Source organism: Mirounga angustirostris, unplaced genomic scaffold (assembly GCF_029215605.1).
Source record: "Mirounga angustirostris isolate CCGP_5_RB_7025 unplaced genomic scaffold, mMirAng1.0.hap1 SCAF_15, whole genome shotgun sequence".
Lineage (NCBI taxonomy): Eukaryota > Metazoa > Chordata > Mammalia > Carnivora > Phocidae > Mirounga > Mirounga angustirostris.
In genome coordinates this window covers 422,302-435,154 of record NW_026991723.1, presented here as the reverse complement: position 1 = coordinate 435,154, position 12,853 = coordinate 422,302, and the positions used below count along the sequence as shown (strand labels likewise).

At 37.5% G+C, this 12,853-nt stretch overlaps 1 protein-coding gene across 4 annotated transcripts in view; it reads right to left on the bottom strand.

Moving 5' to 3' along the window:
• CENPP (centromere protein P) overlaps positions 1-12,853 on the bottom strand; it is a 238,457-nt gene that overhangs the window by 194,552 nt on the left and 31,052 nt on the right. For all 4 annotated transcript variants that reach the window (XM_045882079.3, XM_064579256.1, XM_064579254.1 and 1 more), the window contains exon 4: positions 3,782-3,870. In XM_045882079.3, coding sequence (XP_045738035.1) covers positions 3,782-3,870 — 89 coding nt within the window. The remainder of the gene's footprint in view (positions 1-3,781; positions 3,871-12,853) is intronic.

The window sequence follows — 12,853 nt, the reverse complement described above, 5'->3', positions numbered from 1 at the left end:
GCAACTGCTACTGGGGAGTGTCAAGCACATGGAGAAAGGGTCCCCTCAGAAAGGCAGAGAGCTGGGTGGACTGGGGACACTGAGGAGAACCCTCCAGGTCCCAAAACCCCATTCTAAGCATAAGGAAGAGCTAAACTTGAATTTGAATCCATAGCTGGAAGAATTTGAAACCTGTGGTGATGTGAAGCCTGAAGATAAGGAAAACAATAAAAATCTGAAACACAGCTCAACTGCTGACGACCTTGAATCAACCCCACCCTAATAGCATGCTAAAAGAAATGTGCCCACTTCTCAGCATAAACACTATTTGCTTGAGTCTCTACCAATTTTCCACAGATAATATCCATCATTTGTTTAAAAAAAAAAAAAAAAGATGACACACAAAAATTCAGGAAAAAAGACCCCAGAATCAGCAGAATTGGGTTCAAAGATGACTCAGATGTTGGCACTATCAGCCAGGAACATTAAAATAACCATGATTAAAAGTCACAGAGAGGGGCGCCTGGGTGGCTCAGTCGGTTAAGCATCTGCCTTTGGCTCAGGTCATGATCTCAGGGTCCTGGGATCAAGCCCCACGTTGGGCTCCCTGCTCAGCGGGGAGTCTGCTTCTCCCTCTCCCTCTGCCCTGCTCCTGCTCTCTCTTGCTCATGTTCTCTCTTTAATAAATAAATAAAACCTTTTAAAAAAATAAATAAAAATAAAAGTCACAGAGACAGAAATAAGAATGGAGGGTGCCAGGGGCTGAGTGGAGGGGAAGATGGGAAGTGACTGATGCATATAGAGTTTCAGTTTTACAAGATGAAAGGGTTATGAAGATGGATCTTGGTGTACACAGTTAAATACATTCTGAATGTATTTAATAGTACTGAACTGTATGCTTAAAAATGGTTAAGGTGAGTTTTACGTTATATATATTTTACCACAATTTTAAAAATGAGGGGGAAAAGGAGCTAGTACAAAGATATATGACTTTGTACTATATGAGGGGGCGCCTGGGTGGCTCAGATGGTTAAGCATCTGCCTTCGGCTCAGGTCGTGATCCCAGGGTCCTGGGATCGAGCCCCCGTCCAGCTCCTGGCTCGGCGGGGATTCTGCTTCTCCCTCTGCCTCTCCCCTTGCTCGTGCTCTCTCTCTGTGTGTCTTGAATGAATAAATAAAATCTTAAAAAAAAAAAAAAGATGTATGACAGTCTTGTATCTTGAATGTAGTGGTGTTTTCACGAAGCTACAGAGGTAATAAAATTGCATACAACACACACACAAGTGCTTGTAAAACTGGTAAAATCTGAAAAAGATCTGTGGGTTCTACTAATGTCAGTTTTACTGGGGTGCCTGGGTCAGGTCATGATCTCAGTGTCCTGGGATTGAGTCCCACATCCCACTCTGCTCAGCGGGGCATCTGCCTCTCCCTCTGTGCTCACATGTGCTCTTTCTCTCTCTCAAATAAATAAGTCAATACAATGTTTAAAAAAAAAGAAAGTATATTTTACTGATGCAAGATGTTACAACTGTCAGAGGCTAGATGAAGGGTATGTAGAATCTCCTTGTATATTTGTTTTTTTACAATTCACTGAGAATCTATAATTATTTCAAAATTAAAACTTTAAAAATATGTGTAGGGCGCCTGGGTGGCTCAGTTGGTTAAGCGACTGCCTTCGGCTCAGGTCATGATCCCAGGGTCCTGGGATCGAGTCCCACATCGGGCTCCTGGCTCAGCGGGAAGCCTGCTTCTCCCTCTCCCACTCCCCCTGCTTGTGTTCCTGCTCTCGCTGTCTCTGTCTCTGTCAAATAAATAAATAAAATCTTTAAAAAAAAAAAAATATGTGTAACAAGAGATGAAATAAGATTGGCAAGATATTGATAATTGTTGAAGGTGTACAGCTGCAGGTTAATTATACTATTATTTTCACATTTATATGAAAACCTCCAAAATGAAACACTAAAGAAAAAAGTAGCTGTGATTAGTATGTTAAAAGATCTCGTGGAACAGTTGTACAAATGCTTAAACAAACGGGGAATTTCAGTAGAGAGAGAGAGAGATTAAGAATCAAATGAAAATGCTAGAAATAAAAAACATGACATTAGAGGTCAAGAATTCCTTCAAAGGCTGTCAAGCTGGACTTCAGCTAAGGAAAGAATCTATGAACTCAAAGATAGGGTAATAGAAATTATCCAAACTGAAATGCAAAAAAAAAAAGGGGGGGGTTAAAAGAAAGAGAACAAAGCATCCAAACCCTGAGACAATATACCAAACGCCCTAATATATGTGCAGTTAGCACTGCAGAAGAATAGAAAACAGGGCAGAAGTATTTGAAAAGATATGTTTGGGAATTTTCACACTAACACATCCTAGAAATAAAACAAACTGTGGAAAAACAGCATTAAGAGAAAGGTTTGAAGACAGCCCAAAAACAAAATTAACAATTACAGCAGACTTCTTGTCATGACCTATGCAATCCAGAAGAGATCAGATGTGGAAGAAAAGCTGTCACTCCAGCTGTCAGTGGTCAACACCACATTCCTGGTTTTCCTGCCACCTCTCACACAGTTGTCCCCCATCCCATTCCTCTGCAACACCCTATCTCCACCCCACAGCACAGTTATAATTCCACAGGGTCCACTGTTAGTCCCCTATTTCTCTCTATTCTTTCCATAGGGAATTTCATTCCCCAAGCTCAAGGCCTTAACTTTTACCCACTGGCAGAAACATCGGGGGCTCCCCCTCCTACCTACACCTCTTCTGAGCTGCCTACTTCATATTTTTACTTCAGGGTTTCACAGGCACTCACCATGTCCAACCTGAAGTCACAAGCTCACTTGCCATGATTATCTTTCAACTTTCCCTATCTCAACAAATGCAATCACATCCTCAAGGAGTAATCCCCTGTCAATGGCTCCTGATCTCCCATTTAGCCAACAACTGTGCTTCCTAAATATCCCCCAAATCCAAATCCAACCATACCTCGGCTAATTATTATAGTTCAAACTACAAATTTCTGTTGCGTGAACTATTTTCATAGGCTAATCAAGGACCTTGCTGTATCTACTATTGTCCCACTTTAGTCTCCTCCCTGAAGCATCCAGAATCTCACACTTCTGCCTTCCTTAGGCTCTGCTTCAATAGCTTTACATTGGTCTCAGGACTATGACTGATCTCCACACAGCGTGGACCTCAACGTACTTGGCGGGCCTCATGTCAGAGCACACACCCCAGCTTGTGCCCTGCTCCAGTCACTCTCTCCTCCTGTCAGTTGCTCACAGACAGCACGTTCCCTCCTTGCAGAGTGCCTACGCACAACTACTCTGTCAAGGACCTCTTTGTTAGTTCACACATACACATTTTTCAGATGTTGGCTCAATTTTCAGGAAATGATTCCATGTTCTCCATGAAAGTCAGGTTCTTGATGTATGCTTTAATAGCATTATGTAACTCTTCTCTGCAGCACTGAGCACAGCCACAATTTTAGATTTATTTCTACCATTATTTAACTTACGACTTCACCAATAGGCTAGAAACTCCTTGAGTATCAAAGATTATATCTATTCTTTGTCACATTTTAATGTCTAGCACATAGTTAATGTGTAATACATTTTCATTGGATGAAAAAATGACATAGAGAATACAGACTTAATATATAAGCCACATATATATGAATATGAACATAAACCATAATAATGTTACTTTCAGAGATATTTTGATATTTACTTACCAAAAAAAGGGTAAACTTAAAAATGTAGAGTGAAAACAATCCCTAACAAAATAAAAATTTACAAAATCTTACCTAGACACAAATTCACTTAATTCTGAATATTCAGTGGGCTCCATTATTATGTTGAGGTCAGTAATAACAGAAGATAAACTCTCCTTATTCTAAAATAAAAAAAAGTCAATCAGATCACAGTAAACATTTAAATAAAATATAAAGACAAAATTGTATTAAAATATGCAAGATGAAATACCACCAAGCAATAGGAAAAGGTAATCTAGAAAAGGCACTAAAAATATTGGTTATTTGTTAAAAGAATAAAATCAGATCTTTACTCCATACCAAAAACCAAAATGAACTCCAAATGAATTACTTACTTAAATGTAAATACTAAGATCATAAAATATTAGCAGGAAACAGGGCAAATACTTCTGCCCTGTTTTCTATTCTTCTGCAGTGCTAACTGCACATATATTAGGGCGTTTGGTATATTGTCTCAGAGTTTGGATGCTTTGTTCTCTTTCTTTTAACCCCCCCCCCTTTTTTTTTGCATTTCAGTTTGGATAATTTCTATTACCCTATCTTTGAGTTCATAGATTCTTTCCTTAGCTGAAGTCCAGCCTGACAGTGAGCCCTTTGAAGGAATTCTTCACCTCTAATGTCATGTTTTTTATTTCTGGCATTTAACTGATTCCTGAGTAAAGAACTTTCTAAGCAAACAATAGAAAAAAATAAGCAAATATAATCACATAAAAACTCATTTATATAAAAAAAATGACTTTTTAGCTAGAAGAGAAAAAATAAACTGACAAAGATTTTGTACCATGAACATGACAAGGGGAAATGAAAACTGAAAAAAGTAAAAGACATGAATTAAAAACTCAAATGTAAAAATTTACATGGAAAAAAATAATCTCACTAGGAAAAAGACAAATATAAATTAAACCAATGAGATAACATTTTTACCTATAAAATCACTTTGACAATGCATACTTTAAAATATGCATATTCCCTGTACCAGCAGCTTGACTTCAAGAGTTGATCCTAAAATAGCAAAATATGAGGACAAAGACTGGCTGCCTATTACAAAACCCAGAAACAACTCCATATTCAATAATGGGGATTGTGAAATAAACTTAAATATTTTGACCTGTAAATTCAGGTTTTCCCCTTTAGTAAATTTTCCTCATAGTTACCTATCATTTCTTTTTCACTTGTTTCTGTTCTTGTTTTTGCAGAAATCATATATTGACTCTTCATGGTCTTCTAGATTATTCTTTTCACTTGCTCTTGCAGGTGATTTTTCTCAAGACTGTCCTCCATATTCACCTCCTGGTTACTTCCAATGTATTATCAGCACAATAATCAGTTTCTTTCTCTCAGCTCTCTTTCCTCCCACTCAATTTTCTTTAAAAGTTTTCATCTGATAGCCAGAGCAGGTTTTATAGAGTGTGCTCCTGTATTTCCCAGATTAATTCTTTCAAAGTGAACTTATCTCCACTTTCTTATTAATTCGTTTCATGACAGTATGTTTGCATAAATCCTAACTGAAGATGAAAACAACTGGGACCACATTTGTGCTCTCGTCTGGAGCACAGGAGTAGATCTAGCAATTTTCAGTATTTCCTAAGAACAAAGTGAGTGAGTGAATACTTCCTGACATTTCTCATTTGTCTGGGCACTGTCTGACTTGTCTCTGTATTTTGAGCGGCTAGAGAAATGGATATTGAGGGTTTATAATCTTTGTTTACTTTTCAGCTGCCTGATGATACAGTGGGAATTGTTAGGAGCAGCTACAGTTTAAGTAGGCTGGCTGTTTGTGGGCATCTACCACCATATCTAATAAAAAATATAAATTCCAAAGGCACTTAAAAACTGGGCAAAATATCTCAATAGACATCTTTTCAAAGATGTAAAAAGGGGCAGAAAGCATCTGAAATAATGCCTAAGATCATTGGTCATCAGCTGGTCATTCCATTTGACCCAGTAATTCTATTCTTAGATACACACCCAAGAAAAATGAAAACATATGCCTACTTATAAACTTACACATGAATGTTTATATCAACACTAATAGCCAAAAGGTGAAAACAGCCCAAATGCCCATCAACTAATAAATGAATAACAAAATGTGATATGTCTACACAATGAAATGTTAATCAAAAAAGGAAAAGAATGAAGTAATGATACCTACTACACGAACGAACCTGAAAACATGACCTTAAGTGAAAGAAGCCAGTCAAAAAGATTACATATTAGAAGATTCCATTTAAACAAACTGTCCAAAATACACAAACCCATAGAGAAAAAAAACAGATTAGCTGTTGCATAGGTATGGGCAGAAGGAGAGGGACTGAGGGGTAATAGAAAATAAAGGGTTTCCCGGGCACCTGGGTGGCTCCGTCTGTTAAGCATCCGCCTTCGGCTCAGGTCATGATCTCAGGGTCCTGGAATGGAGCCCTGTGTCAGGTCCCTGCTCAGTGGGGAGTCTGCTTCTCCCTCTCCCTCTGCCCCCCCCCCGGCTCATGTGTGCATGCACACGCGCTCTCTCTCTCAAATAGTATCTTAAAAAAAGGGGCTTCCTTTGGTGGTGATAAAAATGTTCTAAAATTGATGTGTTGATGGTTGTACAGTTCTGAATATACTTAATTTACTGAATATATACCTTAAATGGATGAATTATTTGATAGGTGAATTATATCTCAATTGACCTGTTACCAAAAAAAAAAATCTCAGGGGCGCCTGGGTGGCTCAGTCGTTGGGCGCCTGCCTTCGGCTCGGGTCATGATCCCAGGGTCCTGGGATCGAGCCCCACATCAGGCTCCCTGCTCTGCGGGGAGCCTGCTTCTCCCTCTCCCACTCCCCCTGCTTGTGTTCCCTCTCTCGCTGTGTCTCTCTCTGTCAAATAAATAAAAATCTTTAAAAAAAAAAAAAAAATCTCAGAGGCACATCTTGTCTTTTGTTTGAGTATGTGTGGGTGTGTTCGATTTTGACCTTTTGCCCACTAGGAAAGGCAACTAATCCTATCACCATAAAGCCTATGATTTATAGGCCCCTCTTTTGTTTTTGGCAGTTTGTGGATTCTGTTCAGCCATGGAAAGCTGACTTCAACACAGTTTCCCATCTCTCAACAGCTTGTTATAGGGCTAACTAGGTCTATCCTTCACAGTTGGTAGATGAGGGGAGGGATCTTACAAAGAGCCTGACTTCAAAGCCCCGCCTCAGTCTCAGCAACACATTACTTTCTATCAAGGTCCATTTAACTTAAGTCTATAGTTCTCATTCTTCTCTAAAATTTAAGAATTGTGGGTACAGGGGTGCCTGGGTGGCTCAGCAGGTTGAGCATCTGCCTTCGGCTCAGATCATGATCCCAGCGTCCGGGGATCAAGCCCCATGTTGTTGGGCTTCCCGCTCAGTGAGGAGTCTGCTTCGCCCTCTCCCTCTGCCCCTCCCTGATGCTCCTCTCTCTCTCTCAATAAATGAATAAAACCTTAAAAAAAAAAAAAAAAAGAATTTTGGGTACATTCAGGAAAAGGTCCTATTAACTTTGCAAAATTTATATGCTGTTAATAAAGTACACAGCATCACACTTCAATGATTTCTTTCATTTGGGTTTGAATGTCATCATATCAGGTACATTTTCTCTGAAGCCTATGATATGGAATTATATTATTTTTTACTGATGTATAATTGATATAGAACATATTATTTTTAGGTATAAAACATAATGACTCAATATTTGTATATATTGCAAAATGTTCACAATAAATCTAGTTAACATTCATCACAATACATACTTACAAATTTTTTTAAAGATTTTATTTTTAAGTAATCTCAACACCCAACATGGGGCTTGAACTTAAAACCCCAAGATCAAGAGTCTCATGCTCCATTGAGTGAGAAGCAAGGCACCCCACAAATTTTTTGTTAAATGAAAACCTTTAAGATTTAACCACCTAGCAACTTTGAAATAGTTTAAGTATTAACTATAGTTGCCATGCTGTACATTAAATACCCATGACTAATTTAAAACAAAATTTTCTACCTTCTCACTCCCTTCACCAATTTTGCACACATCCCCAGCACCCTGCCTCTGGCAACCATGAATGTGATCTCTTTATCTTTGAGCTTTGTCATTTTTTATATTTTTGGCTTTTTTAGATTCTACATAAGTGAGATCATATAGTATTTGTCTTTTTCTAACTTATTTCACTTAGCAAAATAATCTTAAAGTCCATTTATGTTATCACAAATGGCAAGATTTTATTCTTTTAAAGATGTATTTCTTTATTTGAGAGAGAGAGAGCAAGCCCGCACAAGCTGGGGAGAGGGGCAGAGGAGAGGGAAAAGCAGGATTCCCGGCGGGGAGCCTGCCTTGGGGCTTGATCCCCTGGGATCATGACCTGAGCAGAAGGCAGACGTTTAACCGCCTGAGCCACCCAGGCACTCCTCAATCTTTTTTATTAGATGAATAATATTCCAATACATACATCACAACATTTTCTTATCCATTCATCTATGTATGGATACTTGGGTTGATTCCATATGTTGGCTATTGTAAATAATGATGTAATGAACATGAGGGCACAGATATCTTTTTTAGTGTTTTTGTTTCCTTCAGATGAATACCCAGAAGTGGAACTGTTGGATCACGTGGTAGTTCTATTTTAAATTTTTTTTTTTAAAGATTTTATTTATTTATTCATGAGAGACGGGGGGGTGGGGGGCAGAGGGAGAAGCAGGCTCCCAAGGAGCAGGGAGCCGGATGCGGGACTCGATCCCAGGACCCTGGGATCATGACCTGAGCCGAAGGCAGATGCTTAACCATCTGAGCCACCCAGGCGCCCTATTTTTAATTTCTGAAGGAACCTCCATACTCTTTTCTATACTGACTGCATGAATTTATATTTCCACCAACAGTACACAAGAATTCCCTTTCCATCCTGGCCAATACTTGTTATTTCTTGTCTTTTTGATAATCACCATCCTAACAGGTGTGAGGTGATTATTTCATTGTGGTATTTATTTCCACTCCCTGATTTTTTCGTGTTTTCACGTACCTCTTTGGTCATCTACATGTCTTCTTTGAAAAAATGTCTATTCAGATCCTCTACCCATTTTTAAATCAAATTGGTTATTCTGCAATTGAGTTATAGGAGTTCTTTATATACTTTGGATATCAACCCCATCAGCTACATGACTTGGAAATATTTTCTCCCATTTCATAGGTTGAATTTTCATTCTGTTGATTTATTTTGCTGTAGAGAAATTTTTTAGTTTGATGTCCTACTTGTTGATTTTTGCTTTTGTTGTTTTGCTTTTGGTATCAAACAAAAAATAATCAGCACCAGGATATGTCACAGAGCTTACCACCTATGCTTTCTCCTAGGATATTTATGGTTTCTGGTCTTACATTCAAGCCTTTAATCCATTTTGGGTTAATATTTGTGTATGTTGTAAGGCAGTGTTCCAATTTCATTCTTTTGCATGTGGCTAGCCAGGTTTCTGAACACCATTTAGTGAACAGTCCTTTCCCCATTGTATATTTTTGACTGTCATAAATTAATTTACCACATATGTGTGGGTTTATTTCTGGGTTCTCAATTCTATTCCATTAATCTTTTTATGCCAATACCATACTTTTCTGATTACTATAGCTTTGTAACACAACTTGAAGTCAGGAAGCACGATGCCTCCAGATTTGTTCTTTTCCAAGATTCCACTGGCTATTAGGAGTCTTCTGTGGTTCCATACCCATTTTAGAATTACATTTTCTATTTCTGTGAAAACTGCCATTAGATTTTTGATTGGGATTAGACCTGAATCTGTAGACTCCTTTCAATACCTTGGACATTTAAAAAATATTAATTCTTCCAATCCATGAGTACAGAATATCTTTCTATTTACTTGTGCCTTCTTCAATTTCTCTCACAGTTTTCAGTGTACAGGTCTTTGACCTCCTTGGTTATGTGTATCTCTAGGTATTTCATTCTTTTTGATGCAATTGTTTTTGTAATTTCTCTTCCTTATAGTTCATTATCAGTGTATAAAACATAACAGATTTTTATATTTGATATTGTATCTTGCAACTTTACTGAACTCACTTATTAGTTCTAATAATTTCTTGGTGGATTCTTTAGGGATTTCTATATAGAATACAATGTCATCTCCAAATAGTGACAGTTTTACTTCTTCCTTTCCAATGTGAGTTACTTTTATTTCGGTTTCTTCCCTAATTGCTCTGGCTAGGACTTCCAATACTATATTGAATAAAAGTGGCAAGGGTAAGCATCCCTGTCCTGTTCCTGATCTTAAACGGAAAAGCTTTCATCTCTTCACCACTGAGTATGATGTGGGTTTCTCATACATGCCTTTATTATGTTGAGATATGCTCCCTCTATACCTACTTTCTTGGGAGTTTATATAAAAAGAGATGTTCAATTTTGTCAGATGCCTTTTCTGCATCTATTGAGATGATCACATGATTTTTATCCTTCATTTTGTTAATCTGGTAGATTGCAGTGATTGTTGCAATTGTTAAACCATCTTTGCACCTCTAGAATTAATCCCACTTATTCAAGATGTATGATCCTCAGTGTATTGTTGAATTCAGTTTGCTAATATTTTGTTGAGGGTTTCTGCATCTATGTTCACTGAGGATATTGGCATGTAATTTTCTTTTCTTGTGGTCCTTGTCTGGTTTTGATATCAGGGTAATGAAGGCCTCCTAAAATGAATTTATGAGCCTTCCCTCTTCTATTTTTTTGTTAAGTATTAGAGAAAGATTGATATTAATTCTTCTTTGAATGTCTGGTAAAATTCACCAGTAAAGCTGTCTGGTCCTGGACTTTTGTTTGTTGGAAGGTTTTCAATTACGGATTTAATCTTCTTACTAGCAATCAGTCTCTTTAGATTATCTCTTCTTGGTTCAGTCTTGGAAGGTTGTAGGTTTATAGGATTTGATCCATTTCTACTAAGTTGTCCAATTTGTTGGCATAAATATAATTGTATTATTCTCTTATTATCCTTTCTATTTTTGTGATATCAGCTGTACACTCTTCTTTCACTTCTGATTTTGAGTTCCCTCTCTTTTTTCTTAGTGAGTCTAGCTAAAGGTTTGCCTATTTTTGTTTATCTTTCAAAGAACCTGCTCTTGGTTTCATTTGTCTTTTCTACTGCCTTTTTAGACTCTATTTCAATTATTTCTGCTCTGAGCTTTGTTATTTCATTCCAACTTTGGGCTCCATTTGTTCTTATTTTCTAATTCATTGAGGTGTTAGGTTGTTTGAAATTTTTCTTGTTTCTTTAAGTACAAATTTATAGCTATGAACTTCCCTCTTAAGTTGCTCTTGCTGTATCCCATAACTTTGGTTAAATTGTATTTTTATTTCCCCTTGTCTCAAGATATTTTATTATTTCTCGTTTAATTTCTTCGTTAACCTTTTCATTTTCTAAGTAACATGTTGTTTAATCTCCACACATCTTTGAAGTATCCAGTTTTGTTCTTGCAATTGTGGTCAGAAAAGATGCTTGCTATTAATCTTCTTAAACTGTCAAGACTTGTTTTATGACAGAACATACAATCTATCCTAGAGAACGTTTCGTGTGCATTTGAGAATGTATTCTGTTGTTTGTGAATGGAATGTTCTGTATGTATATGTTAAGTCCATCTGGTCTAACCTGTCATTTAAAGCCCACATTTCCTCACTGATTTTCTGTCTGGATGATCTATCCACTGATGTAAGTGGGGTATTAGGGCCCTGTTACTGTACTGCTGTCCATTTCTCACATTAGCTCTGTTAACATTTGCTATTTTTTAGGTGCTCCTGTTTTGGGTGCAAATATTTTTTTAGAAGATTTTATTTGAGAGAGAAAGAGAGAGAGAGCACAAGCAGAGAGAGCGGCAGGCAGAGGGAGAAGCAGGCTCCTCACTGAGCAGGGAGCCCGACGTGGGGCTCGATCCCAACACCCTGGGATCATGACCTGAGCCGAAGGCAGATGCTTAATGACAGAGCCACCCAGGCGCCCTGGGTCTTGTTTTTTAATCCATTCAGCCACTCTACATCTTTTGATTAGAGAATTTAGTCACTTTACATTTAAGGTAATTGTTAATAGATACGTACTTATTGTCATTTTGTTATTTTCTGGCTGCTCTGTAGTTTCTATGTTCCTTTCTCCTTCTCTTACTCTCTTCCTTCGTGCTTGACTTTCTTTTGTGGTATACTTAGATCCCTTTCCCATTATCCTTTGTGTACCTACTACAGGTTTCTAGTTTGTGATTACTTACACGTAACTTGCATTTGTAACAGTCTATCAAGCTGGTAGCAACTTAAGTTTGAACACATAATAAAGCTCTGCATTTTTACTCTCCTTCCATGTAATTTTACATCTTTTTATCATGAGTATCCTTCAACTAATTACATATTTTTACTACTTTTGTTTTTTAACTTTCACACTAGCTTCATAAGTGATTAATCTACTACTTTTACTATATATTTACCTTCACCAGATTTATACTTTCATGTTTCCATGCAGTAATAAGGGTCCTTTCTTTTCAGCTTAATGAAGTCCCTTTAACATTTCTTATTGAGGTCAGTTTAGTGTTGGTCAACTCTAGGTTTTGCTTGTCAGGAAAACTTTTATCTCCTTAAATTCTGAATAACTTTGTCAGAGAGAGTATTCGTGGTTGGAAATTGTTCTTTCAGCACTTTGTGCTACTCCTTTCTGGCCTGAAACATTTCAGTTGCAAAATCTGCTAAAAGTCTAATGGGGGGGTTCCCTTGTATTTAACAAATTGCTTTTCTCTTGTTGCTTTTAAGATTCCTTCCTTGTTTTTTAACTTTTGACCCTTTAATTATAATGTGTCTTGGTCTCTTTTGGAACTCTCTGGGATTCCTGGATTCTTCACATAAATTTTCTGTCCCTTTCTCTTTCTTTCTTTTGAGATTCCTATAATGCCAAGGGTCAGTTGACTTGATCCTGTCCCATAAGTCCCTTAAGTTATCTTTCCTTTCTTCATTCTTATTTCTTTTTTTTTTTTAAGATTTATTTATTTTTTTTTTGAGAGAGCGAGAATGAGAGAGAGAGAGAGAGTACATGAGAGGGAGGAGGGTCAGAGGGAGAAGCAGACTCCCTGCTGAGCAGGGA